General features: G+C 37.2%; 1 protein-coding gene across 5 annotated transcripts in view; it reads right to left on the bottom strand.

The window, feature by feature from the left end:
- The window catches only part of FANCB (FA complementation group B), a 62,638-nt gene that overhangs the window by 5,514 nt on the left and 30,257 nt on the right, over window positions 1–26,867 (bottom strand). For 3 of the 5 annotated variants that reach the window (XM_077146698.1, XM_077146699.1, XM_077146697.1), the window contains 2 exons: window positions 26,534–26,771; window positions 19,079–26,043 (listed from right to left, as the gene is read on the bottom strand). In XM_077146698.1, coding sequence (XP_077002813.1) covers window positions 25,626–26,043; window positions 26,534–26,771 — 656 coding nt within the window. In that variant the 3' untranslated portion in view covers window positions 19,079–25,625. Of the gene's footprint in view, window positions 1–19,078; window positions 26,044–26,533; window positions 26,772–26,867 lie in introns of those variants that run through there. The other 2 variants (XM_077146700.1, XM_077146701.1) reach the window with 1 other exon arrangement.

Here is a 26,867-nt window from a genome sequence, read left to right as displayed (position 1 = left end):
AACCATAAATTATGGCATAATAAATTTCAGAGGACACTTCAGGTCAATATGAACTGATGGTACATTGTATCATTTGATTTTTAATTGAATTAGTATAAAAAGGTCTAATGTTGTAACGTTCTCTTTCCACAGGAATCTCATACAATATTTTCCAGAAAAGAACAAAAGAACAAACATATTCTTACCTGCTCAAACAACAAATTTTTATACTATCATGTTGAACAATAGCAATTTTATGTTTCTTAGTTATGAAATTTCTAAATAGAAGTTTCCTGCTTTGTAATCTGGAGGAATTCTGGGTTCAAACTGTGAAATGCAATAGAGAAAATTACCCATCTTAGAGACCTAATTCCTTTTCTTGTATAGTAGGCTTGAAAAAAAAAAGACTTTAGAAGGAAGAATTCGCTCATGAAATTTAACCATATGCTTTCTCAATTCAATCCTTAATTCTTTATTCCCAAAATTACCATAAAAGATAGAACACAGTCTCATTAATTTTAAACTTCTCTCAGTGACACCCAAGATTATGAAATCAGAGAAGCATGGAACAAGAAATAATAAAAAGCAATTGCTTGGAGTGTGTCTCTCCCCTCCTCAATCTGATGTCTTTTATACCTTGTGCCTGTACCAGTTGAAACATCACCTCTGTGAATGCAAAGCTGGCTTAGGTGGACTGCTCTGTGCCCTTAACAGCACCTCTACTCTCTCTGAGAAACATGTTTGTGTTGTTTTTTATGTGTGAACACATCTGTCTGTGTCAACATGGTAATTTGGGGAAAGAACAACATCACACACATCTTTTTAACTCAGAGGTTAACACAGTGACTGGCCTAGGAGGCATCTAATAAATATTTGTGGAAGAAATAATGTATGGATAAATAAATAAACAAGTGAATAGCTGAATCATAAGCATTGGATTCAGAGCTGGAGTTCTTATTAGCTGTCTTACCATAAGCAACTCACTCCACCTCTCTGAGCTTCAATTTCAAGAGGGAAATACAATCTGCCTAGTGGACTTCTCAGGACTATGGAAAGCATGACATGTGTGAAAGCTCCTGGTAAAATGTAAAATATTATGCAAATGTTAGTTACTATCTGATGTCTTTCTGCTGCTGGATAGAAATATAAAAGCCTAGCCAATTGTAGGACAGAGACAGGAAATGAATTCCATGTCTCTGGGAATGGCACCACTGTTGACCCAGATCCCAAACCCAAATCCTGAGAAACAGCCTTGATTTTTTCCTCTTCTTCATTTTCAATACCCAATTAGAACCAATACCACCTGTTTCCTAATGAAGACAATACAAGTATATACAATGATATATTCAAGCCTCCACCCCTCCAATTATATTCAAGTCCACTTCTTCCCTCTACATCTCATCTCCCCCACAACTGTCCAAGACCTCCGGGGCTTACTCAATCTAAGGGATGGGATCAGGGTGTGAAGAATGGCCTTGGTTCTTCCTGCAAACACCAAGTGGAGAGTTTTGCTGGTTGTAACAAGTCCTTTACAGTTGACTGCTATTGGAAAGACTGGGCCAGTGCTCACCTCAGGCTGTGGGGAGCACCACATTATATACCCCAATGGCCCCAAATGCTAGGTCTGCAGTAGCCTCCAGTGCCAGGCAGACTTTATCCTTCTCCATAAACTCCAAAGCTCTGGTCTAAGTCCTTTTCAGCAGCCTAGATTTTCCCCTTTCTTCACCGACATTGTATTTACAGGATCTCAACGTTCTTCTCTGTTACTAGAACTCAGAAGAGGTCTACATTTACAGGTCTCCTTAACTTTAAATCTTGGGGAGCAAATATGGAGTTCCAGTATCTTTATACTTCTGATACTGAATAATGGGTCCCTTCTCTTACATTTATAGAACCAAAGGAGTTCAGTACATTTTACAGATCAATGAAGATCTGTTTCAAGGACACCTCTTGCCAAGGGCACTACATTCACTATATATTTTAGGGAATCAATTACACAGAAAAGTCTTTTCAAAAAATGGGGTTGAGAGAACTGGATATCCATATTCAAAGGAATGAAAGAAGACCCCTACCTCACACCCTTAGCAAAAATTAACTCAAAGTGTATCAAAGAGCTAAATATAAGATTCAGTACTATAAAACTCCTAGAAGAAAATATAAGGAAACATCTTCAAAACCTAGTGATAGGAGGTAGCGTCTCAGACTTTACACCCAAAGCACGAGTAATGAAAGAAAAAATAGATAAATGGAAACTCCTCAAGACTGAATAGTTCTGTGCCCCAAAGGATTTCGTTGAAAGGATGCAAAGGCAGCCAACTCAATGGGAGAAAATATTTGGTAACCATATATCTGATAAGGGTTTGATATCCAGTATACATAAAGAAACCCTACAATTCAACAATAAAAGGACAAATAAACCAATTACAAAATGCACAAAAGATATGAGCAGACATTTCTCCAAAGAGGAAATACAAATGGCTAAAAAGCACATGAAAATATATCTATCTTCATTAGCTATTATGGAAATGCAAATCAAAACTACAATGAGATATCATCTCACACCTATAATAATGGCCACTATTAAACAGGAAACTACAAATGTTGGAGAGGATGTAGAGAAATAAGAATACTTATTCACTGCTGGTGGGAGTGTGTAATGGTACAGTTGCTGTGGAAGACAGTTTGGCGTTTCCTCAGAAAACTAAATATTGAGTTGCCCTATGACCCAGCAATTCCACTACTCGGTATATACTGAGAAAATCTGAAGGCAAGGACACGAACAGACATTTTCACACCAACATTCACAGTGGCATTATTCACAATTACCAAAAGATGGAAACAATCCATCTTTTGATGAGTGGATGAACAAAATGTGGTATATATACACAATGGAATATTATGCCAGCAGTAAGAAGAAAGGAGGTCTTGAAGCATGTGACAACATGGTGGAAACTTGAGGACATGTTGCTGAGTGAAATAAGTCAGACAAAAAAAGGACGGATATTGTATTATTTCACTAATATGAGCTTTAAATATTTAAGAATATATAAACTCGACTGTGCAGCAGGACTAGATACAAAAACTCTAAAATGGACAACATAATAATACCTAATTGTAAAGTAATCATGTTAAAACACTGAATGAAGCTGCATCTGAGCTATAGATTTTGTTTGTTGTTGTTGTTGTTTTTTTGTTTTTTGTTTGTTTTTGTCTGTCTGGTTGTTTTTTGTTTGTTTGTTTTTACTATTATTATTACTTTTATTTTTTTTCTCTATATTAACATTCCATATCTTTTTCTGTTGTGTTGCTAGTTCTTCTAAACTAATGCAAATGTACTAAGAAATGATGATCATGCATCTATGTGATGATGTTAAGAATTACTGATTGCATATGTAGAATGGTATGATTTCTAAATGTTGGGTTAATTTCTTTTTTTTCTTTTTTCCGTTAATTAATAAAAAAATAAATAAATAAAAAATAAAATAAAGAAAAAGAATATATAAACTCAGAGTCTTAAAATATAGAATATAGGATACCTAGAGATAGACAGAAGCTAGTAAAGGAAAGCAGTTACCTAATATGTACAGAATTTTTAATGCAATTGAACTTAGATGTTTGGAAATGGATAGAGGTGAGGGTAGCTTGTTATTGGGATTATAAGTAACAGTGCTGTAGTGTAGGTGAATTTGGTTGAAAGGGGTTGTTTAGAGTCATGTTTGTTACCCACTAACAACACAAATATAAATAAGTTCTTGCATGAACTAGTACAAATGTACAACACTTGTACAAAGAGTTAATAATAGAGTGGTATATGGAGAAAATTACCTATTACATGCTACAGACTATAGTGAATAGTAATACCTTAATATTCTTCCAATAACAGTAACAGGTGTACCACACCAATACTAGGGATCAATAATAGGGGGAGAGAAGGGATATGGGGTGGTTTTGGTTTTCTTTTTTGCATGTGTCTATTTAATATTTTTATATTTGGAGCAATGAAAATGGTCTAAAATTGAGTGTGATGATGATTGTACCAACTAGGTGATGATACTGTGAGACATCAACTGCATACCTTGTATGGAATATATGATATGTGAATATATCTCAATAAATTCTGCAGATTAAAAAAAAAGTAAATCTGAACTACTAAATGCAGAGCAGTTGCAAATAAATATTTGTCTTCTTTGTTAGAATACAAATCTAATTAGTCCTAGATTTTTGCCTTCTTGAAGTTTAAATCTAAAAAAGATAACTGAAAAAGATGTCAATGTCAGCTATTCAGATTTTTATATGAAAATGGCATTTTAGTATTAAATTGTATTTTATCATAGTTATATAAGATGTTAAGATAAGGAAAAGCAAGGGGCAGGGTATTTGGGAACTGTCTGCACTATTTTTGCAATTCTCCTGTAAGTCTTAAATTATCTCAAATAATGAAGCTTTTTCAAAGGCTCTTTTGAATGCATTCTCTCTTTCTTAGTGATATAATCCTCTGAAAAAAGGAATTCCACAAAAACTTCAAGCCAAAAGAGATGAGAATCTGAACATTTTTCAAAATTGATATAGATCAAGGATTTCATATATTTGGAGTGCCTAAAATATTCTACTCATTGCATTATTAAAAGTACCTTAATGACTTGGCCTATGTATTAGTTAGGGTTCTCTAGAGAAACAGAACCAACAGGGAAAACTTGCAAATATAAAATTATGAAAGTGTCTCACGTGACCGTAGGAACGCAGAGTCCAAAATCCACAGGGCAGGCTGCGAAGCCGATGACTCCAATGGATGACCTGGACGAACTCCACAGGAGAGGCTCACCAGCCAAAGCAGGAATGCCACCTGTCTCCTCTGAGTCCTCCTTAAAAGGCTTCCCATGATTGGATTTAGCATCACTAATTGCAGAAGACACTCCCCTTTGGCTGATTACAAATGGAATCAGCTCTGGATGTAGCTGACGTGATCATGACCTAATCCTATGAAATGTCCTCATTGCAACAGACAAGCCAGCGCTTGCCCAATCAGATGAACAGGTACCACAACTTGGCCAAGTTGACACCTGTCCCTAACCATGACAGTCCACCCCTTGTCAACTTGGCACATATATATATATATATCACCTTAGACCATACTTAATTTCCAAATGAAAGCAAATAAGCACACATTTTTTTTTTTTTTACCTGACAATACTCAACTGTCCTGCATATAACTGGAAACACATTAAATCTCTCCATAATAGCGTGCAAATCCTTGGGCAACATTCATTCTTAAACTTGATATCTTACAACTTAAATAGTATAACACAAACAAAACAGCATTACAGTCCTCGTTTCTGTAACTGATCACGTGGTCGAAGTTCATATTTATCACTACCTTCTTCCACTACCCATTCCATGTTCCCTTTCCCCTCAGCAAGCACTTCAGCTGGCCGTGGTTCTTTGCCTGGTGGGGTGACCCAAACCTTCATTCCTGAAGTCTCAGAGCCATTAGTGGTCCTGCCTGGATTGTGTTGTTGCAGTTTTCCATTGATTTTAATCACAGGGCATGGTAGTACTAATAGACGCCCCAGGGGATCTCCTATATTCCAAGAAAACTCTTCTTTACCTCCATTATGTAGTTGCAGTCCTACTTCCTTCTGATAGTCAGGGTCAATTACCCCAGACAATAATGTAATCCCCTTCTTGGTGTGTTGATCCAGAGGCATAAGTAGCCCAAAGTGGCCAGGTGGCAATCTTAACTTCCAGTTCAGTGGTATCACTGTTGTTTCTCCTGGAGAAAGCACACCCCGTTTTGGAACTAAAACCTGTAGACCAGCAGAACTCAGGGTAGCAGGGACAGGAAGCAAAAATTTTCCTAGTGGATCACTAGGAGTAATAGTGAGTGGCACCACACCCATTTCCACCCCTTGGTTCCTGGACCCATGGATCCTGGCTATGGGAGAAACAGCACCATACAGTGGACGCTGATTCAGAGCATACACAGCTTCCTGGAGAACATTACCCCAGCCTTTGAAGTTTTTGCCACCTAGTTGGCACCGTAATTGAGTTTTCAAAAGGCCATTCCACCGTTCTATCAATCCAGCTGCTTCTGGATGATGGGGAACATGGTAAGACCAGAGAATTCCATGAGCATGTGCCCATTCTCGCACTTCATTTGCTGTGAAGTGTGTTCCTTGATCCGAAGCAATGCTATGTGGAATACCATGACGATGGATAAGGCATTCTGTAAGCCCACGGATAGTAGTTTTGGCAGAAGCATTGCGTGCAGGGAAAGCAAACCCATATCCAGAGTATGTGTCTATTCCAGTTAGAACAAATCGCTGCCCCTTCCATGAAGGGAGTGGTCCAATGTAATCAACCTGCCACCATGTAGCTGGCTGGTCACCTCAGGGAATGGTGCCATGTCGGGGGCTGAGTGTGGGTCTCTGCTGCTGGCAGATTGGGCACTCAGCAGTGGCTGTAGCCAGGTCAGCCTTGGTGAGTGGAAGTCCATGTTGCTGAGCCCATGCATAACCTCCATCCCTACCACCATGACCACTTTGTTCATGAGCCCATTGGGCAATAACAGGAGTTGCTGGGGAAAGAGGTTGACTGGTATCCATAGAATGGGTCATCTTATCCACTTGATTATTAAAATCTTCCTCTGCTGAAGTCACCCTCTGGTGTGCATTCACATGGGACACAAATATTTTCATGTTTTTAGCCCACTCAGAAAGGTCTATCCACATACTTCTTCCCCAGACCTCTTTGTCACCAATTTTCCAATTATGGTCTTTCCAAGTCCCTGACCACCCAGCCAAACCATTAGCAACAGCCCATGAGTCAGTATACAAACGCACCTCTGGCCAGTTTTCCTTCCAAGCAAAATGAACAACCAGGTGCACTGCTCGAAGTTCTGCCCACTGGGAGGATTTCCCCTCACCACTGTCCTTCAAGGACACCCCAGAAAGGGGTTGTAATGCTGCAGCTGTCCACTTTCGGGTGGTACCTGCATATCGTGCTGAACCATCTGTAAACCAGGCCCGAGTTTTCTCTTCCTCAGTCAATTCACTGTAAGGAACTCCCCAAGAGGCTATAGCTCTGGTCTGGGAAAGAGAAGGTAATGTGGCAGCAGGAGTGGAAACCATGGGCATTTGGGCCACTTCTTCATGTAACTTACTTGTGCCTTCAGGACCTGCTCTGGCTCTATCTCGTATATACCATTTCCACTTTACAATAGAGTGCTGCTGTGCACGCCCAACTTTATGGCTTGGTGGGTCAGACAACACCCAACTCATGATAGGCAACTCAGGTCTCATGGTAACTTGGTGGCCCATGGTTAAGCGTTCAGTCTCTACTAAAGCCCAGTAGCAGGCCAAAAGCTGTTTCTCAAAAGGAGAGTAGTTATCTGCAGCAGATGGTAAGGCTTTGCTCCAAAATCCTAAAGGTCTGTGTTGTGATTCTCCTATAGGGGCCTGCCAAAGGCTCCAGACAGCATCTCTATTTGCCACTGACACTTCCAGCACCATTGGATCTGCTGGATCATATGGCCCAAGTGGCAGAGCAGCTTGCACAGCAGCCTGGACCTGTCGCAGCGCCTCCTCTTGTTCAGGTCCCCACTCAAAATTAGCAGCTTTTCTGGTCACTCGATAAATGGGCCGGAGTAGCACACCCAAATGAGGAATATGTTGTCGCCAAAATCCAAAAAGACCCACTAGGCGTTGTGCCTCTGTTTTGGTTGTGGGAGGGGCCAGATGCAGCAATTTATCCTTCACCTTAGAAGGGATATCTCGACATGCCCCACACCACTGGACACCTAGAAATTTTACTGAGATGGAAGGCCCCTGTATTTTTGTTGGATTTATCTCCCATCCTCTGACACGCAAATGCCTTACCAGTAAATCTAGAGTAGTTGCTACTTCTTGCTCACTAGGTCCAATCAACATGATATCATCAATATAATGGACCAGTGTGATGTCTTGTGGGAGGCAGAAACGATCAAGGTCTCTGCGAACAAGATTATGACATAGGGCTGGAGAGTTGATATACCCCTGAGGTAGGACGTGAAAGTATATTGCTGACCTTGCCAGCTGAAAGCAAACTGTTTCTGGTGGTCCTTACTAATAGCTATTGAGAAAAAAGCATTTGCCAGATCAATAGCTGCATACCACGTACCAGGGGATGTATTGATTTGCTCAAGCAATGATACTACATCTGGAACAGCAGCTGCAATTGGAGTTACCACCTGGTTGACTTTACGATAATCCACTGTCATTCTCCAAGACCCATCTGTTTTCTGCACAGGCCAAATAGGAGAGTTGAATGGGGATGTGGTGGGAATCACCACCCCTGCATCTTTCAAGTCCTTAAGAGTGGCAGTAATCTCTGCAATCCCTCCAGGAATACGGTATTGCTTTTGATTTACTATTTTGCTTGGTAGGGGCAGTTCTAGTGGCTTCCACTTGGCCTTTCCCACCATAATAGCCCTCACTGCACGAGTTAGAGAATCAACGTGGGGATTCTGCCAGTTGCTCAGTATGTCTATGCCAATTATACATTCCGGAACTGGAGAAATAACTACAGGATGGGTCCGGGGGCCCACTGGACCCACTGTGAGACGGATCTGAGCTAAAACTCCATTGATCACCTGGCCTCCATAAGCCCCCACTCTGACTGGTGGTCCAGAGTGACGTTTTGGGTCCCCTGGAATTAATGTCACTTCTGAACCAGTGTCTAATAATCCCCGAAATATCTGATCATTTCCTTTTCCCCAATGCACAGTTACCCTGGTAAAAGGCCGTCGGTCTCCTTGGGGAAGACTTAGAGGAAGGTTAACAGTATAAATTTGTGGCAGTGTAACAGGTTTCTTCCCCATAGGGACCTGGCCTCCCCTTCATTCAAGGGGCTCAGGGTCTGTAAACTGTTTCAAGTCTGGAAATTGGTTAAGGGGCCGTGACTCTGTGTTTTTGTAATTCAGGTTAGACTTCTGTTCCCTTGACCTAGAACTCTTTTGTTTATACAGCTCCAACAAGAATTTAGTAGGCTGCCCTTCTATTGTATTTCTAGGCACCCCATGATTTACTAGCCAATGCCACAAATCTCTGCGTGTCATATAATTTTGATGCCTCCTTTGAGTTTGTTGTCTATTATAATACCCGCGTCTACCCTGTCTTTGGTGATTAAGTGCTGCCACCTGGCTTCTGCCAACTCGGGATCCTGTCATCCCCATTGTGTTTAAGGATTCCAGCTCAGTGACATCAGTTCCTACAGTAATCGCACCCCACTCCTGGTACCAAGATGTATTAGTTAGGGTTCTCTAGAGAAACAGAACCAACAGGGAACACTTGCAAATATAAAATTATGAAAGTGTCTCACGTGACCGTAGGAATGCAGAGATCACAATCCACAGGGCAGGCTGCGAAGCCGATGACTCCAATGGATGACCTGGACGAACTCCACAGGAGAGGCTCACCAGCCAAAGCAGGAATGCCACCTGTCTCCTCTGAGTCCTCCTTAAAAGGCTTCCCATGATTGGATTTAGCATCACTAATTGCAGAAGACACTCCCCTTTGGCTGATTACAAATGGAATCAGCTCTGGATGTAGCTGACGTGATCATGACCTAATCCTATGAAATGTCCTCATTGCAACAGACAGGCCAGTGCTTGCCCAATCAGATGAACAGGTACCACAACTTGGCCAAGTTGACACCTGTCCCTAACCATGACAGTCTATTACAACTTTTTTTTGCTATAAAGATAAAAGCAAATAAAGAAAATATAAGGTATCTTTGTACCATAAGCAATTTTGATACTCAAAATTCCATAATGCCTATGAAGGTTAAAATAATACTTTTAGTTAAGAAACTGCCACATCAATTTAGTTGAAATACACTACAACTGTATCACAGTTTAGTAATAGGTTATGTGTCTCAATTATAGAAAACCCTTATGAGAAAGAGAAAAAAAAACATGAAAATTGAAGCCCTACGCTGAAGGTATAAACTTGATAAAAGCCAGTTAAGCAGGGTATCTAATTTTATGCTTTCATTGTATTTTTAAATATCTGTTCAGAAAATGTTGCCCTCTAACTAACAAATTAACCCTCAGTCATAGAGCTGACAAACAGTTGTAACATATGCCATGACATGGAACATGTCATTGAACAAGATAAAACCTTTAATATAATTTGTGACATACATAATACAGTTATTTAGAGAGATAATTAATAATTCTAGTTCTTGCTTAGTCCACTACAAATTCATTTAGTTGCTAAATGAATAGGGTAACTAGGCGGTTACCCTAATGTAAAGTGATATTAAATAGGGTTTGTCTATTTTCTGGAAGGTCCAACTAAGCCCTCAGAGCCGAGACCACTGGGTGTCAAGTGTCTACTCATTCTAAAGACAGATGATGACTTAAGAAGAGGTAGTCAGATTGGTTCCATGAGCACCAACTATTTCCAGCTAATTTAAAAGAAACCCAGAGAGGCATTAAAAACATGAGAAGAGAGGTGATACCTTAGATTAGAAATGAGGGCATCACAGCATTTTTGTTTTCCTCCTCATGGGGGCATTCTCTCCTTCTCAAGGCCACAGCAAGAAAATCATTTGGAGAGTAGGGGCTGCTTGAGAAGGGGAGAAGGGTTTCTCAGTACACAGCTGGATGCTTGCTAGGCCGTGGACATTCACAGGTTTGCCCTGTAATACTGGAGTAGAGTGCAAGAAGGTTCTTGGAAGGATCTGACAGCAATCCCAGGTGTTCACAAAGCATGGAGACTATTGTTAGGCTATCATTTGGAGAGGTAGGAGCGCCACCCCCAACCCTCTTCCCATATCGCTTGGGAGAAGGGAGAGACAAAAGCAACTATACTTTCAGGGCTGGTCAGGCCAAGGGTACCAAAGTTTTCTGTAGGCTAAGTAGTTGCTTTAGAAGGTAGCCAGGCCAGAGCCATCTTGAAAGGATCTTGCCCAAAATGGCCACCTGTCAGAGAGAGGCGAGACTCAAAAGGTATGACCCCAAAGGGTAGGAATTAAAGGGGAGTTATTTAGAGGTCATCACCCTGATCATGGAATGAGACAGTACTGAGACCACCACCACCCCACCCCCACCCCCACCAGTTATCTCAGAAAAGCTCACAGGAATAAGCCATGAGATAAAGAGACCACAGTTGGGCACTTGCAATTATGACAGAGGGTACCATCAGGAAGATTTGCCAGGGCTGATCAAGAGGGATTGCTCTTTCCCTCAAGTCTTCACTTCAGGAGCTAGCCAATAGCAGCAAAGTGAATGAGGAGGCCAAAGTATAGTCTAGTTCTTTTCCCATTTCCTGGTCTGCAGAACTGGGGGCAGGGGAAAATCTTTGAATTCCATGAGAGAAATATTTTAAGAGTTCAAGTTTTAAAATGTAAATATATTAATCTTGTTTTAAAAAATCAAACATAAGATACTCATCAGTGAGAAAACTTGCTCTTATCTCTGGGTTTCAATCACCCTTGATTCTCCATAAAAGGTAATTTAAAAAATTAGTTTCTGTATTATTTTCCTATGACTGCTGTAGCGAAGTACCACAAACCTGGTGGCTTAAAACAAGAGAAATGTCTTCTCTTACAAATCTGGAGGACAAAAGTCTGAAATCAGTATTACTAGGCAGAAATTAAGAAATCAGTATGGCCACATTTCCTCAGGAAGCTCTAGAAAAAAATCTGTTCCTTGCCTCTTCACCTTCTCATAGCTGGCAACATTCCTTGACTTGCGACTGAATCACTCTGACTCCACGGTCACCTCACCTCCTCCCCTTGTATATATGTATCTGTCTCTGTCTCTCTCTTATTAGGCCACTTGTAATGGCATTTAGGGTCCACTGTTTAACCCAGGATAATCTCCCCATCTCAAGTGCCTTAATCTAATCACATTTTTGTCATAGAAGGTGATATTCACAGGTGCTGGGGATTAGGAAGCAGATCTCTCTTTGGCTGCCATTATCTAGTCCACTGCAGTTTCTTATGCACTTCCCAGATACAGGCAAACACGAAAATATGCTCACATTTTTTCCACTTTCATACACGGTTCTGCACCTTGCTTTACTGATTTAACACCATATGTTGAGATCTTTCCACATCAGTGCATAATGAGTGTCTTCCATTTTTACAGCTGTGTAGAATACCAGTGAATGGATATACGCAATTTTTTTAACCAGGTCCTTTGAGCTGTTTACATTTTTTTACTATTACAAACAATGCCAAAGTAAACAATTTTTATGTGGGTTTATGCATGCATGCACACACACACACACAAGTGTTTGCAAATATATTTTAGAATAAATTTCCAGATGCAGGATTTTTTTGTCAAAAGGCAAAACGCATTTATAATTTTGTTTAGATATTGCCAATTGCCCGCCTCAGGAGATATCTCCATTTGTATTCCTACCAGTAAAGTATGAGTGCAGTTTGCCCATAACCTTGACGGCAGAAGATAACGTCAAACACTTGGATTTGTTTCAATCTGATAGATGAAAAAATTTATCTCAGTGAATTGCTTGTGTATATGTGAACATCATTTTTAAGAGCTGAAGATTATTCCATCATATGAAAGAAATGTAATTCTAAAACCATTTTTCCTCCAGTTAGACATTTCATTTTTTGCTATTTGAAATCATGCAATAATCATCTTTAAGCATATATCTTCTTCCACATACTGAACTGTTCCCTTAGAACAAATTTCAGCATTTGCTGGGTCAAAGAGTATGAATATTTAAGGTCCTTGATACATACTACAAAACGACTTTGTAGAAAATATATAGCTGTTTTGTTTTCATCAGTTGCATATGAAAATCAGGTATCAGAATCTTGATCACAACTATTTATTGGAATTACTTACAATATTGGGAAGGGGTCTTAAATCAGAGATTATATTAAGAATAACAGTAACATTAAAATAATCCAGATACATAACTTACTATATGTCACCTATTTTCCTGAATGTTTTATATGCATTATCTCATTTAATCCTCACATAAACCCTATAAGGTAGGTAACATTATGATCCCCATTTCACAATTGAAGAGACTGAGTCTAATGGAGGTTAAATAATTTGTCTAATGTTCTCAGCCAGTTGTGGTGGAGCCTGAATTTGAACGCTGGTTGTATGTTTTCTGAAAGATTTATTCTTAACTAGTAATTTACTAAATAATTCTTTATAAAGATAATACTATACATGATTTGTTGAGTGTAATTAGACCCACAAGATGAGACATTTCATATACAGTTTGCAAAATAGTAAACTTAAGCGTAAGTGTTGCTGCTCATTGCAAATTATAGAAGGTTCTGGTAATAAATTTGACTCATGAACCCTCCTGAAGCTAGACTCAGGAGGACTGAGAGAAGCCATACTCTCTCCTGACTCTACAAACCATAGAAAATTTCCATTAAGTATATTTCTAGATTTGTTTCCCTCTAAAGACTGCAAAAGGCTGGTTGGTCTTTTTACCTGATAAGAATTCTCTCTCATTAACCTGAACCCATAGTTATTTTTCATTGAGAAAATGGGGATCACATCATATTTGGTGCTAACTTTATATCTTGGTGTATTCAGTAGTATCTAGCCAACATGCAACCTGAAAAATGGTTCTGTTCTTACTGTCTGCAGATTAATATCACTATGCTATCCTGCTTTGGGTTAATGTTTGCATGGTATATCTTTTTCCACCCTTTTGAGTTTTACCTTTCAGTATCTTACTATTTCAAGTGTATCTCTTGCATGCAGCATGGACAAAGCTAAACCAAGAAACGTACAAATAAAACTGAAAATATTTTTCTTTTACCTGGAATATTCATACCATTTACATTTATTGTAATTATTGATAGAGCTACCATCTTAATATATATTTTCTATTTGGACTATCCTTCTTGGTCCCTGTTTCCTTTCTACTTGTCTTTCTGATTACTAAAATGTTCACTTTTTTCTTACATTGAATTTTTCACTTTTCCATTATATTGATGTTTTTCAATAGTTTTAAAGCAAATTTATATAAATGAAATGCAAAGATTTTAAAGATATACTTTGGTGATTTTTGATATGTATTTATATAACCACCACCGCAATCAAGATGCAGAACATCCCAGAAAGTTCCATGCCCCTTTCCAATTAACACCTCCCACAATCATAGATTAATGGAATCATAAAGTACTTACTTTTTTGTGTTTTTTTCCCACACATTATGAGATCAATCCATGTTATTGTTTCTTTTTATTTCTGAAAAGTATTCCATAGTATGGCTATAATACCACAGTTTCTTTACCCAGTCTTTTGAAGGGCATTTGGGTTATTTCTTTTAGGAATTATTATGAATAAAGGTACCTTGAACATTGGTGTACAAGTTTTTCTGTGGCCCTATCTTTTACGCCTATTTATTTTGAGTAAATATATAGGAGTGAACTTGCTATGTTCATAAGGGCTTCTATTAATTTTTAGTGGTTAACATAGATTATAGCATCCACCTTTTGAGTATTACAACCTAATACAAATTATTTTTCATTTTGCTGATAGTCCTAGATTCTAATAACCATTAAAATCCATTTTACCCCCTCCTGCCTTGTTTGTGATTGCAGTCATGTATTTTAATTCTACAAATACGTTAAACTCAAGACATGGCAACTATTGTTTCGTACAGTACTTATTCATTTATATTTATTCACTATATCTTTTCATGCATTCTTCACTCCCTCCTGCATTTCCATGTTCCCATCCAGGATCATTTTGTTCCTGCCTGAAGAAATCCTTTTAATATTTCCTTTAGAGCAGGCCTGCTGGCAAGGAATTCTCTCAGTCTTTGAAAATGTCTTTATTTCACATTTTTGAAGCATAGTTTTGCTAGACATAGAATTTGAGACTAGCATTTCCTTTTATAAGCAATTTAAAGATGAAATTCTCTGGCTTTCAAGATTCTTTTGCTTCTGATAAGACATAAACTGTCAGTTATATTGTTCCTTTGAAGGTCATGTGACTTTTTTCCCTCAATACTTCTAAGGTTTTCTCTTTGTTTATCAGCTGTTTTTTAATGATATGTTTTTATTTCCTAGTTGGTAAAACAAATATCATGTGATGGGTTGGCTTAACAAGATTTTATTGACTAATGGTTTCAGAGGCTAGAAAGCTTGCTTCTTCCTGGGGTCAGTGTCAGCTGGCTGGTAATACCTGGGGTTCCTTGTTTTGTTGTTTTGTTTTCTGTCACATGGCAATATCTTCTCCTTTCTCCTCTAAGTTCCATTGATTTCCAGCTTTTGGATGCTTCCTGTGGCTTCTTTCTCCCTCTTTCACTCTGCTTATAAAGGATCCTAGTAATTCAGATTAAATCCCAACTTGATTTCAGGTGGGTTCCACCTTAACTGAAGTAAAATGTCGAAGAGATCTTAATTACAAAGGGCCCACACTCACCAGAACAAGACCAAGAACAGGTCCAAATTGGTGTGCACAATTCAGTCCACCATAATGTGCTTAAGTGTGATTTTTTCTGTATTTTTTTCTACTTGGAGTTTTTGCAGCTTCCTGAATCTCTGGGTTCATGTTTTTCATCAAATTTGAACAAATTCTCAGCTTTTATTCGTTCAAATATTGCTTCTGTCTTAGTCTTTTCTTTCCTCTGGGATTTATGTTACTTGAATGTTAAATCATTTGAGTATGACTCATTATCTCACATATTCCCATCTTGTTTTTCCATTTTTTTTTCTCTGTAGTTCAGTGTTAGTATTTTCTATTGACCCATTTCAGTTCACCAATCCTATATTCTGCTATGTCTAATCTGCTATAACATATTCTTTCGAGTTTTTACTTTCAGATATTGCATTTTTCAATTTTAAAATATCAAACTGTAATATTCAAATTGTTTAAAAATTTCCATTCTTTCATCTACTTTGTCCTCTTCATTTACTTTATTATACTACTTTAAAGTCCTTATCTGTAAACGTCAACATCTGCATCATCTGTTGATCTGCCTCCATTGTTTTTTCTCGATTATCAGTAATATGTCTTTTTGCATGTCTAGAAGTTATTTATGTGCCAGATAGCATGTATAGAAGAGACATAGAGGTTCCATATGATTTTATCTTCCACCAAAGAGGGTTTCCCTTTTACTTTCCTAGGCAGATAGGGTGAATGTCTAATCATTTCAATCCAATCAGAAATTGAACTTGATCAACAATCTACTGCAAGTTTATTAAGACTCAGTCTACCTCTGGTATGTTCCTGTTTCTAGATCATAGCGAATACACATATCCTCAGCCCTAGAAGCTAGCAAAGAGACAGTTGTAACCTTTAGAATTTTGCAGCCTAGTTCTATGGCCCCCTACTTTATTCAAGCTCAAAACCTGGCAAATTACCTGAAGGGCAAACCAGCCATGCATTCGAAGCAGGGCTTTTCCCTAGTAGCATGGTACAATTGAAAGAGGCTTTAATTTGCCTTTCAGAAGTTTGAGGGACAGTTCCTTTGTCTCCTATGAAGCCAAAGAATTATGAAAATATCCCAAGGTGAAAATGGCTGTGCATTTAATGACCCTTAATGTTCAATCTGTTACTATTACACTATGTAACTGCTAAAAAGGCTGCTGATTTCTCCATCCCTAAGCAGAAGCCCTTTTCACTACATGGGCTGTGCTCAACGGTGAGCAATCTTCTTTCCCTACTCTCAGCAGTCTTTCTGACACATCCCTAATAGTTTCTCCAGTCCATAGCCTGCCCACAGAGAAACAAAGGGCTGGCAATCAAGTCACTTGGAACAATTCTCCCTTTTCTGTCATTTTAGTTTGTCTAGTCCTTGTTTCCACAACTCTCTGATGCCTTTAAATGTGATTTTTGTAATGTATCTAGTTTTGTCTAGTGGCAGAGTAGGCCTGTGGCAATCTATTTCATTCTACTCTTAGGTTAAAGTCTAGAAACTTAGGTTTCTCTCAGTGTAATTTTTAATTGCATTGTGTGAAGTTGCACATGTTAAATATTTAATAATTATTTGCATTTCCTTTTCTGTTAACTGTTTTCTTTGTCCCCTCCTACCTTCAAATTGTTTTCCTTTATTATTTCCAAGATATTTTCTCTATATTAGGGAGATTTAGCCTTTTATCTGAGATATGGATCAGATAATGCTTTTCCAGTATTTTGTCTTTTGACTTGATTTTTGCTTTTGTTTTAATGAAAAAGTTTTGTTTTTCTTTTAATGTGACTGAATTTTATAGCTTCTGGGTTTGGTGCCCGAGATTGATGTCTTCCCCAGTCCAAGTTAATAAGGAAAGTATCCCTTGTTTACTTCTAATATTTTGCTTCTTTTTAATATTTAAAACACTGATCTATTTCAAATTTATCCTGGTGAATGATTTAAGTATGGGCACATTTCCCTCCATTCCACTCCCAGATGGATACTGTTTTCCTGAGACCATTTAAAAATATATATTCATCTTTTCCTCATTGAGATGAAATGTCACTTTTATCATGCATTAAGTTATATGCATTTGCTCCTATTTCTGAACTTTCTATTCTTTTGGTCTGTTCATCTATTTGCACACTATAAACATACTCTTACTATTGATATTTTACTATATATTTTAATATCCAGTAAGGTTCATTTTCATTCTTCTGAAGCTTTTCTTTTTCAGACTTTTCTTGGCTTTTCTAGCTTGCAGATTTTTCCGTAAGAATTTTAGAATCAGTTTGATCAGTTCCAAAAAAAACCAAAAAATCATTAAGATGACATTAAGATGAGTCTTTCTAGCCAACAATGTGGTATGTATACTGTTTTTAAAGTCTTCTTTTAAGCCCTTTAGTAGTATTTAAATGTTTTCTTCATTTAGGTCTTGTACATTTCTTGTTAAAGGTACTTATTTATTGTTATTGTAAATGTGATCTTTTCTTCCTTATATTGTCTTATTTTGAAGATAATGGATTGGATTGAATTTTTCAATACCTGAAAACTAGATTGCTCTTCAGTGCCTAAAAGTACCAGAGAAACTTATAGGGATATGTCAGAAAGGCTGTTTGAGAGCAGGGAAAGATTGGTCACCATTGAGTTCAGACCATTTAATGAAAAATGGTTTTCACAAGATGAGATAGATTCATTGAACGATTTTAAACTACTCTTCTCCCTGAATTCTCTATATCATTAACTCAAAATGGAAACTCAAGGAGGGGGTGGGGGTTCATTTTCAACTATTCTCTCTCTTTCCTATGACCATCTATTAGTGGTTTTCAATCTAATAGTGAGTATCAGAACCACATGTGTAGTTTCAAGAAATGCATACAACCAGGCACTACTCTTGACAATCCTGGTCCAGAAGACCTGGAGACAAGCTAGGCATGTGTGTGTGTGTGCCTGTGTGTAATTACACAAATACACATACATTCAACTTCATGGGTGATTCTGATTCCCATCACATCTTAGGACTATGTATCTTAAATATCTCTGTAATACATTTCATTTTTACCTTTGCTAATTTAAATTAATGCTTCATCATCTCTCACCTAGACCACTCTTGAAATCTTACTGCTTTTCTGAACCTACTCTTTGTCCCTTACAATCCATCCTCCAAACAGCTGACAAGGTCACTTATGTAAAATAAAAATCTGTGAAGCTGTGATCCCTGAAATAATCAAGCTTGTTGTAAAGTAGTTGCTCTCAACCAGTCTGCACATTGGAATCACCCGGGGAGCTTTAAATTCAATACCAAGGCCCAAAGCAGATCTTAGATCAATTGAATCAGAATCGTTGGGACTGGAGCTTAGGATCAGAACAAATATTTTAAGATGATTCTTATGCACAGCCTTGGCTGGAAATTAATGGTATGAAGCAGGGGTCTCATACTTTATAGGGTGCATCAAAATCACATGGAGGACTTATTAAACAGAAATTGCTGGACCCTATCCTCAGTGTCTGATTCAGTAGATCAGGGGTGAGGCCCTGAAATTTTCATTTTTAACAAGGGCCCAGATGATGCTGATGCTATTGGTCTGAGGTCCACACTTTTAAACCACTGATGTAGAGAAAGAAAACTCATCTGAAACTCAAAAGGCTACCCAGAATCTCTGAAAAGGTAAAATAACTCAGATAATCAATTTAAAGAAGTTTTTATTTGTTTTAATGCACATGGGAACATTATTTTAATTTTTAAAACAAATTATATTTCTAAAGCTTCTGAGTATAGCTATTGTATGGGTTTACCAATATAATAAGACCAACTTCTCAATCAATAACTATTTCAAAATCCTGAGTTAAAAATCTAAACCCCTTATTACTGTCCAAAGTGCTCTTTTTTGAACTGCTTTGTGTATACATTTCTCTCACAGCCTTTCTCCATGGTGGCAACATGTCTGGAGAATGACATCTGAATCATCAGGTAAAATATCACTCATTATATCACAAAACCACTTTAATCTCACAACTACCTCCAGCATTACATAACAAAACCACTTTGATCTCATAACTACCCCCATCATGAATATTTTATTAGACTCCCAAAGAGTCCTGTTGTCCAAAATTAAATTAAGAACTCCTGCTCTAAGATGACTTCTGCACTGGGCATAGTGCCCTATGTGGGTGTTCCCACGGAACCCCAGGAATACTGTGAATAATTACCTCAGTGTAGCATAAAAATCTGTGCCACTGTCTTTCCCATTAAGACTGTGAGCTTTTTGAAAGCCAAGAGATTCCCATTTATCTTTTTATCTCCAGGATATAAATACACTGCACAGCAATGTATTCAATAAAACCTCAGTAAACATATGACTAAATGAAATACCTCTATATGTCCCTTTCACTTCACACACCATTGGTGTTTTGAAAGAGATGAAATGTTTTCTATAGGCATTTCATTTGAAAGGATCAGAGCAGGCAAAGGGCAGAAAAAGAAAACAGACTTCCATCTCCTTTTCTTCTCAAATAATGTAGTACTCATATAGAATAAAGATGTAAAAGTTCTTCAGGCTAGACCACTTACATCTTACCTGCCACAGGGATTCTCAGCCAATTGCAACAGTTCAGAGAATTTCAAGACTGCCTCAAGATGTCTCAGAAGAAGCTATTAAGGAATATTTAGAGAACTGCACTTTCATTTAAGAACCCCCTAAATATGAATAAGCAGCATGATTGTTCTGTAAACCCATAATTTCTCTAATAAAGAAAAAAATATTTTAAAAATATGAATGAGCAATTAATTCTGGAAATAATTTCAATTCTAAGACAAATGAAAGGAAATAAGTAAGAGACAAACAGATATTTAGATAGAGGAGAAGGGAAGTAGTCAAGAGATAAAATTCATTTGGGGCCATCAAACAACTCTAAGAGCTTGTCCATTACAGATTTAGGATAACATGACCAATGTTCCCCCAATATTTCAAATATTATATCAACAAATTTATATTTTTATTGAATTGTATATTTCTTATATATTATAAAATAAGGACATTTTGTTAATATAAAACTATCAGAGGATATGACAATATTAAGAAATTGACTCTATAAGCAGAACAGCATAGTGGTGAAAGAGCAAAGCCTTTAGAGCTGGACTGGATTTCAATCTTGGCTGCTCCTTACTAGCTATGAGACCTTGGATATGTTATTTAACCTACCTGTGCCTCAGTTTTTCACCTATAAAAAAATGATTAATAGTTTACATCTTCTAGCACTACTGTTCAATAGAACTTCCTGTGACTATGGAAATGTTCTATTCTGTACAGCCCAAACGGTAGCCAGTAGCTACATGTGGTTATTGAGCACTTTGAATGTGACTAGTGCAACTGAGGAACTGAATTTTTAATTTTATTTCATCTTAATTGATTTAAATGCAAATTTAAATAGCCACATGTAGCTAGTGGCTGACATATTGGTAAATATAGCTTTATAGGGCTGTATAGATCATATGGCAAAGCACTCACATCAATGTCTGGCACACAGTAATCAATATATGTTAGCTACTGATATTACCCAGAGTGCCACATCATAGAATGTTAGTATGCAAGTGTGGGGTATATTTTTCCTAAATCTCCCAATACATGTACTGCATGTTCACTTTCTCTTATGCTCCTGGCTCCCTTAAGACTCTATCCCTGACCCCTCCAACATTTTCATTGCATTTACCAGAATATTTCAAGACGTGTTAGTGTACATTAACTCCCTTTCTGGATAACTTCTAAGAGGTGTTTTATTAATTCACAGGACAGCCAAATTACTTAGTCATTATTGACCTTAAAATATCTCATTAGGCTCACAAAACTACACTAAAAATTACCCTCATTCTGTCTTTATGAGGTTGGAATGAAGTTATAAAGGTTTTATCTATTAATCCCTAGTATATATTTAAAAACAACCACTCATGTTCTGGCATGTATCTTTGAAATACTTCAAGCCCCAAAGGAATAACAATGTGCATCCTTTTAACAGCAATATTAATCTACTTCCAAAATAGAACCATAAAATACCAAATCAGATTTTTTTCTAGCCAAGTCCCAGAACAATTAATATTGATAAAGATTTGTTCCACTTCCTACTAGAAAGGACATAGCTGAGATTATGAGACCAGTTGTCAGAAGGAAAGAGAATTAAAAGACTGAATTTTTCTGACATCTAAGAAACACTCTGGACAGATATGATTCCTTATATATTATAATTTTAAAGTTTAAAACAGGAAATACTAAAAGAGAGGTTAAATTTTTTGACAGGTACCTTTAAACCCAATAAGGAAGGCATAATTAAACAACTAGTCAACTAGTCTTGTATAATATCAGGGAGAAGCTAAGGAATAGAGAAAAGAAAATTAAGAATAAAAAAATTAAGTTTTTATTTCAGATACAGACTAATACTCAAGTATATATCATTTAAGTTATAAAATGCAAAAAAAGAAAAAAAGTCTAGCGAGAGCCACCAGAAATAAAAGACGGGGAGGGATGGGATGGTTTTTTCCTACTCTTTGTTTAACAGGTATACAAATCCTGTTTCTATAGAGAACTGTTTCAGGGCTGGAACTCCATGTATCCAAGTTGTTCTCTGGGATTCTTCCCATATGTAGCAGTTAGAAATTATTTCAGTTGCAAGTAACAGAAACCTTGATTTCTATTACAAGGAATTTTTTCTGAAGTAATAGGAAATCTATGGAAAGAGTGGGATTTAGTTTTGATTCAGTGACACAACAATAAAAATTTCTGCAGTCCACAGGGTCAACTGCATTCTAAAATCCTTGTGATAAAATAACTCACAACTTTAACTGGGGCCACATACTTCCAGTAGGACAGAGTAAGAACCTATTCCTCTTCTTCAAATAAAGTTCTTCTCTTCCATCTGATTAGGCCCAATTTAGGTCCTGTGCCCACTCCAGACAAGTAAGAGTTGCCAGGGAAAAGTCTTGCACTAACTGGTTAATCAGGACTAACTCCTACAATCACATGAACTGTGGGAAAGGAAGTTTTCTTTTACAAAATGAGAATTTGGGGATAAAAAAAAGAGGAAACAGATGCTGAATAGGCAATCAACAGAATACACCGCCCTTCTCTCCCACTCCTGACTGACCTGCTATCCAGTGCTAAATGCTTTGGTTGATTACTAATGGCAGGATTTACTGGCCCATAAAACTACTAACACCTTTGGGATAAGTGGCAGCTGTTATGAGGAAACTGATAAAGATGAAGCTGAGGATCTAAAGAAATATCCTAGCTGAACCTAGGGTCATACGTTGACCCACAGCAATGTACACAGGTACTTTCGTCCAGTGCAGCTGCTCACAAGTGTAGCACAGCAAAAATCTGAACCATGAAGGTATAGGAGACATCTGATTTGCTGACCTTATAAAAGTTTAGTAACAAAATAGTGCCTAGCATTCTCTTGAATAAATAGGCATGACAAGAACATTGAAATCAAGTCCTAGAAAGTAGCCAGACTGTTAGCACTGCAGATGTCCTCATCACAGGATTTTATATAGAAGGGCCATTTTGTTGAGGTAGTAAGCAATTCAAGTTTATGGAAACCCAAAAAGGGAAAACAGTGCCAACAATTGGAGGATTCACTTAAGTGTTCTTTCCACTGAAGCATTCTGTTCTGAGCAGTAAAAGCCTCAGGTTTTTCCAATGGGGTTACTCAAGAAAGAACTTTCACTCCCAAATACTTGAATGAAAAGCATTATTTTTGTAATGTGGAGTTCAAGAAAGAAAAAGTATTGCTCTCAACATCTGGTATATTCCAAGTTTTAGCGAAAACATGGAAACAAAACTTTACATCAGTTTCTAGCAGGACAGTTGATTTTTTTTTGCATTTACTTGGGATGACAGAAGTAAATTAAATCTTTTCCTTTCTGATATGGGGGAAATATTTAGTAGTCAATTCTATACGGTATGTAGAGTTGTTATAAGTACAATAAAAGGTTCACTTGAACATTATCAGAAATTTTTAAAGGTCTGCTTTTTTTTTTTTTAATTGCAACAAGGGTACAGAATTAAGGTGTTTTCAGGCATCCCCTTAACTTGGTTTAACATTTTTTTTCATAGTGGGAACAACATTAATTACTACACCTCATGTGTTGCTGTGAAGGATCAAACTATAAATACAGATGGATATGTAGATAAATGTATATATACATGCGTGTCTCAAGCTCGCTTGTCACATAATGGTCAATAATTGTTGCATTCCTTCCTTCTTATTATCCAAACCTGATCATTGAAGTGAACAGTGTCAAGTATGAACTGGCTTGTACACATTTCTTAGTGAAGAGATCAGGGTGCCCACAGAAAAGTTTTTGTCTGAGAGCTGTGGAGTGCCCTGTTCGAAAATAAAACTAGTTTCCAATTAGCAGTGAGGATTTGGGAGGACCATGTTTTTGAGGGGGGTCTGAGATTAGTGGCCAGTATTGTGAGTAGAGGAATATGCTTAAAGGTGCAAATAGATAACTGTACCATAAGAGCAGCATGTGCTGTAATGTTCTCAAACTTTGGCATTTCTAGTTTCTAGCAAGTAGAGCAATTATACCGGAGTACAAAACTCATTTGTAAAGAGTGTATTAGACATATATATACACATTAATTCACTTTGGTTGCATTTATAAATAAAAAACATGCTAATTTTTAATATCCTAATTTACTTTCCTACTGATAAACTATTAGAACTAAGTCCTGTATAGCTTTTTTTTTAACAGCCTCCACTTTACAAAAGAGTTCTTATATTTTACAGTTGGTTGCTCTTTTAGAAAATGTCATGGACAATTTCAATAGATTGCACATGATACATACTGTTTTCAGATTTCCAAAAGTAATCATAATTAAACAGAAAGTCTGAAATATTCTCTACTGACATTTCATAGAGGTAGAGCTATAGAGTTCTCAATTTGCAATGGATTACTATGAAAAAGAAGCATATTAAATGGACAATCATAAAAACTGAGAACAGAAAAGTAATAATCTATATTCTCAAAAAATCATTTATCTCACCAGATCATTAGGTACAAATGCTCCTGAGGCACAGAAAGAACTAGCACTTCATAGCTGCAAGCATGAAATGCCACTCACTATAATTATCTTTATTTCTTTCAACTTCCCTAGATGAAAGGGGAAACTTCCATCTCATGTAAGGATTTTAGAGTAAAAGGATCAGAACATTTCTTTTGGCCTACATCCTTTTGTGTCGTTTTTATCCCTCTCCTGAGACTTTTTACTCCAGAATTCTTATTCTACCAAAAAAAGAATAAATGAATTTTTATTCCCTTGAAATGTCTCTCATTGGACCTCTTATAATTTCCACCTATACAAACTGTTTAGCCCCTAAGAAGAGCCCTATTTTAAAAGTCAATTTAGCTAGAATTTTATATTTTACATTTGCCTAGAGTAGGAATCTTAGATGACTTAAAGGTATTTTCAATTAAAAAAATAATAATGGCCTGTGAGATATGCTTCACCTTTTGAAAGAGAAATGCTTTTCAGAGAAATACCCTAAAAATTTCAAGGAATCACATTTCTATAGACCTACATGATTTCAGAGCTTTCTAATAAAATTTAAATTGACAAGGATTTTGAACACTCACCTTAATATTTGCATTTCAACACTCTTTTTCCATGGAAGCTTGATGTTAAAAGATACTATTGTGACTCCTGACAATTTGACTTTATTTGTTTGAAGTTCATTTTTATATGCTAGGTTTTATTAAGCAGAATAAAATAAAAGGACTAAGACCAAAATGCTGTTATATCACTGTCTTCATTTAAGTGGTGACACTAAGGCAGGGTTTCTCACTCTTGGCACTACTGACATTTTGGGCTGAATAAATCCTTTTTGTCAGGAGCTGTCCTGTGCACAGTAGGTACAGTAGGATGTTTAGCAGTATCTTGGCCTCCACCCACTAGATGCCAGTATCACACCCACAACCCCTCCCCCCAAACCATCTGACAGTCAAAATGTCTCCAGACATTGCCAAATGCCTGATGCAGGAGGGTGGGGGTGGGGGGAGCAAAAATAACCCCTGGATGAGAACCAGATGAGAACCACTGGTTTAAGCGATATTATTTTGTACATCACCAAAACCAAAAGATTGTACTACAAAAAGCCTTAATCTTCATTTTGATGCAGAAGGTATATAACGTAAAATGAAAAAAAGTAGAACCAAAATTATCTGGAAGTAAAAACCTACTTTAAAATATAATCAAATTTAGAGTGTAATTACAAACTGGTCAGGTTCTGTGCAGCTAGGTCTGATTTCACCTGAACCTCAGTTAATTTCAAAGTAATGTCTCTATAAAGGGCACCACTCACTTTTAGGTTCATTCCCAACGTGATTTGCTCCTTTTCTCTCTGAAGTTCTTTTCTGTATTGGTTTATTTCCTCCTCTCTGCCTGATAAAGGAGCCACAATGACACTGCTCTTTTGTTTGTTTGCTTCACACCTCTGTACAAAGTTGCATTCAACCTCAGCTAAGGCAGAAGAAAGAGAACTAAGGGTAACCAGTTCCTTCTCCAAAGTTAATGCCAAATGATCAGTTAGAAAATCCTCATTTCCTAATTTCAGTTTTCTGAAGAAATAATTTATAGGGAGGCTTCTGATGAGATTATGAAGGCACTGGAACAAAACTGTTTGATTCCTGGAATAAAAAATCAAACATATTATTACAAAAATCAGGATAGCACCAACTAGTATATACAACATATTATAGTAATCAATAAATATTCATTTACAAACACTCAGATGATGAACATCATCAATAATGCATGTGATCGTTGATAACATTCAAATGCAACAATCAAATATACATATCCTATGCCAAGTCAGATCATATTAATCAGGCTGGTTTCTGATGAGTTTTTTCCTCTGAGTTATAGCATCAGTAAAATATTTTTAAAATTTCATTGTGGGAGAGAGGCAAAGGAGAAATTTTAGATTAATAATTACTAGGTCCTAATCAACAACAACAACAAAAAAAGCCAAAATCAAACATGAAACAAAACATAATGCTTCAGTTTCTACCTAAGGATACCTGTCCACTTGTGCTATACTGAAACAATGACTGGTGGCCCACACAGTCACCACACCCAGTAACTTCTCTGGACCTATTCCAATGCTATAGGTATTACCTGGAATGGACTATTAACATTCCTTTAAATGGTGTGCTTTGTTTCCAGATGAAGAGCGTCCCATAGAAACTTCCTGACCTTTTACAAAACCAAATTTCTGGAAATTCTTTGATCACTTCACATTTCATGGGTTCTAAGAGCCATGTCTTCAACGGAGGCAGAGTATGACTAGATGAGGTGATTTGAAAACAAAATCTGTGTAATGTTGTAAGAAGTACAAAAAGATCTTCCATGTGTTCTATAAGAAAAAAATGTCACACACCCTGTCATTAAATGGGGTCCATCCTCAAATAAGCTGTTTCTTAAAATTTTTAGACTCAATTAAATATATGAT

This window comes from Tamandua tetradactyla, chromosome X (genome assembly GCF_023851605.1).
Source record: "Tamandua tetradactyla isolate mTamTet1 chromosome X, mTamTet1.pri, whole genome shotgun sequence".
NCBI classification, from domain to species: domain Eukaryota; kingdom Metazoa; phylum Chordata; class Mammalia; order Pilosa; family Myrmecophagidae; genus Tamandua; species Tamandua tetradactyla.
This window is presented reverse-complemented; position numbering and strand designations above follow the sequence as displayed.